Source organism: Sinocyclocheilus grahami, unplaced genomic scaffold (assembly GCF_001515645.1).
Source record: "Sinocyclocheilus grahami isolate Dianchi unplaced genomic scaffold, SAMN03320097.WGS_v1.1 scaffold623.1, whole genome shotgun sequence".
In the NCBI taxonomy this organism is placed as follows: domain Eukaryota; kingdom Metazoa; phylum Chordata; class Actinopteri; order Cypriniformes; family Cyprinidae; genus Sinocyclocheilus; species Sinocyclocheilus grahami.
Window position 1 is genome coordinate 1 of NW_015505802.1, and position 2,892 is coordinate 2,892.

General features: G+C 44.8%; 1 protein-coding gene across 1 annotated transcript; it reads right to left on the reverse strand.

Moving 5' to 3' along the window:
* Positions 1–1,476: 1,476 nt before the first annotated feature.
* On the reverse strand, positions 1,477–2,892 carry LOC107557896 (uncharacterized). The gene is made up of 5 exons (XM_016241471.1): positions 2,813–2,892; positions 2,643–2,715; positions 2,358–2,529; positions 2,039–2,282; positions 1,477–1,926 (listed from the first exon to the last, which is right to left on the reverse strand). Exons 2-5 carry the CDS (start codon positions 2,651–2,653, stop codon positions 1,514–1,516), a joined length of 840 nt encoding a protein of 279 aa, XP_016096957.1. The 5' UTR covers positions 2,654–2,715; positions 2,813–2,892; the 3' UTR covers positions 1,477–1,513.

Genomic DNA, 2,892 nt, shown 5'->3' on the forward strand with positions numbered 1-2,892 from the left:
CCGTAGTTGGACTTTGTTCTGATTATTGGATTTAAAGTCCCTAACTAAGCCAGTGCCTGCTCTCTGGGCCTATCTGTGGTGACTTGGGTCCTGGATTTATTTTTTTGAGGATGCAAAAACAGCAAAAACAACGGTTTGTTGACAATAAATTTAATTTCGAAGCACAATATGTTTGATGTCTGGTGATTTCGTGTGTGTGGGGAAACACGCCCCCTTAGAAAAACAGTACATACATGGCTGCTGTAGAGAATTCCAGCCATTTAGTGTTCAGAGCTCGCCTGAGGAAGGATCACAGAATCCGAAACGTCGCGATAGGCCTGAGCACACAACGATAGGCCTCCATCATGAGTCTGGGTGATGTAGAGAGCCACATAAAAATTATTTCCTTCATCTACATCGATGATGGGATGTGCTCAGTATTTCTTTCTTCGAGGAAACGTGCACCACACCACACACCTAAACTTACCAGCCACTTAGGTCGTGGAAACCTAAGAGAGATAGCCACTAGTCTTCTGGGCCCTATGGGACGTTTTTGCATAAGCAAAAAAATATTTCTGGGTCTCTGGAAGCTGCAGGTTGGTGGCCAGTTGGGTCCAAGGACCGTGCATAAACCGTAGTTGGACTTTGTTCTGATTATTGGATCTAAAATCCCTAACCTAACCCTAAGCCACTCAAGAACACTCAAAACCAACACAAACCCTACCAAAACCACACAAAACCTAACCAAACCACTCAAAACCAACACAAAACCTAAACAAACCACTCAAACACTCAGAAAACACTCAAAACCACTCAAAAACCACTCAAGGACACTCAAAACTCCTGGCTAAAATGGTGAATAGCCGTGTGTTAGAAACTGCTAAGGATTCCAACATTTTAGCAGAAAATAACACTCCAGGGGCAGCTCTTGGGCAGCTGACTTTATTCACAGACATCCTTCAGTTATATGTCCGGCTGTTTATCGATCCAAACCACTCAAAACCCACTCCAAACCAACACAAACACACAAAAATGACTAGGAAAAAAAAGTGTAACTCACCTCTTACAATAAGATGACTTTACTCCATTTCTGATTATTTCTCAGGGCTTCAGACTTCCCTCCCAGTGGACAGAAGGAGGAGCTCTGCATCTTCAACCTATAACACCTGAAAAATACTTAAAAACCCTCCCCATTTATCCGGGCTTGGGACCGGCAATAACATCACAAAATTTTTGCAATGTTACAGGCTGGGTTAAAAAAATGTTTTTTTTTCTTTTTCTCTTTAAGTTTTTTGTACTTTTTTTGTATATATTTTTTTATGCAAGAACCTTAATTTGTTGAACTACACAAAAATAAAATTTTGGAAGTACTTGGGCACATTGCCCCAAAAAAAAAAAAATCTTCAACCAACAGAAAAAGAATATATGTACTTCCTTCCGTAATAAACAAAAAACACACTTCAAAGTGTTAATTTAAATAATGTCATTTCGTGAAATGAAAAGAAGAGCTACACGATCCAAGGTCTGCGCCAAGTCAATCATCAAGCCAAGAAAGATCCCACCCTTCTCCTTGGAATGATGATCTGCGCACCCCGTAATCCCACAAGAGCTCCTTGCTGACGGCAATGTCCCGCAGAGCAAAGAAGAGAACACATTCCCTGGGGCCATCCAGAAATGTGAGATAAACTCTTGGAGGCTGCACATTGTTTTTGCTGCGGGAATGGTTCATCCTCCTTCCGTAAGTCTCCTGATCTGGGTGGCAGTCACAGGGGAAATTCTGGGCATCGATGCAGAGAGGCTCTCCACCCTTTCCCTTAAAGAAAAATGGGCATGATGGCTCCCCGGTGAGGGTGTCCAGCCTCCACTCCCCTTCCTGCTTGGAGACCACTTTACCGTGGTAGTCACACACGGCCTGGTTCCTCTTGAACTCCATGGTGGCGATGACCCCTGCACAAAGGTAAATCAACGTGCTATTGAGCAATCCACTTCACTCTTTACCAAATTAAAATAAGATTACAATCGTTTTTTTAAAAACTGAGTAGTCAAAACTGTGACAAACCTTTGCCTTTCCCCTCAAAGGACTTAATGGCCAACCCTTTCCATTTCTGCTGGACCACGGAGGCAATGATCACAGGATCATTCTCTGCAGCCGATGGCTCCTGGAAGGGCACCCACGCCAGCAGAACACCGTCTACGGAGGGCACGTTGGTGGTCCACGCATTCTCCTTGGCAATGGCATGCTGGACGTGAGATGCCAGGGGTTTTTGGCTGGCCCTGCCAGTGGACTGCTCTGAGGAACAGGACTGAGATGAGTTTTAACCAAACACAGCTCACTTAAAGTAGACCATAATGTGATTGGCACCATTTTAAGCACTTACCGAGAATATACTGCACCCCCAGTAGTGGTAGTAGCTGCGGTCCATAAATCCTACATCTGCTGCCTGCGCCCTTGTCGGAGGCTTTCCGTGAAGGGTAACGGGAAACCGGTCCTCAAAGGCACCCCAAAACCGAGGAGTCGGGAGCTGGGCTGCTGCGGTAGGTGCCGCTGTCCTGTGAGGGAAAAAAAATCTACTTGTACATCAATGGTTTTACTACAAAGACCATGGTTGAAGTACAGATAGTGTAAAAATATATATATATATATATATATAAACATTCTGTACCTCTCCGGCATGTGTGGTGCCTCCCCTTCCGCAGATGAGCTGGGGACATCTCTCCTGAAGCCTCATGACATACCTGCGGACATACATTGGAGGGAGAAATGAAGGTATGATGTCCATCATGGCCTGTAGTGTAACCCAACCGTATCCACATGAAACATTACAATACTTACTTTTGTCATAGCCTTTGCAAATCGGCTGTCGGGTTGCTAAGAGGGACTCCTGAAGCTCCCAGGAAGAACCGGCCCCTGTC

Excerpts from the sequence above, each read along its gene's own strand:
- LOC107557896 (XM_016241471.1), bottom strand. Across the intron at positions 2,283-2,357 it reads GGGGGTGCAGTATATTCTCG|TCCTGTTCCTCAGAGCAGTC; the intron begins GTAAGTGCTTAA and ends AACTCATCTCAG. Across the intron at positions 1,927-2,038 it reads CTTTGAGGGGAAAGGCAAAG|GGGTCATCGCCACCATGGAG; the intron begins GTTTGTCACAGT and ends ACCTTTGTGCAG.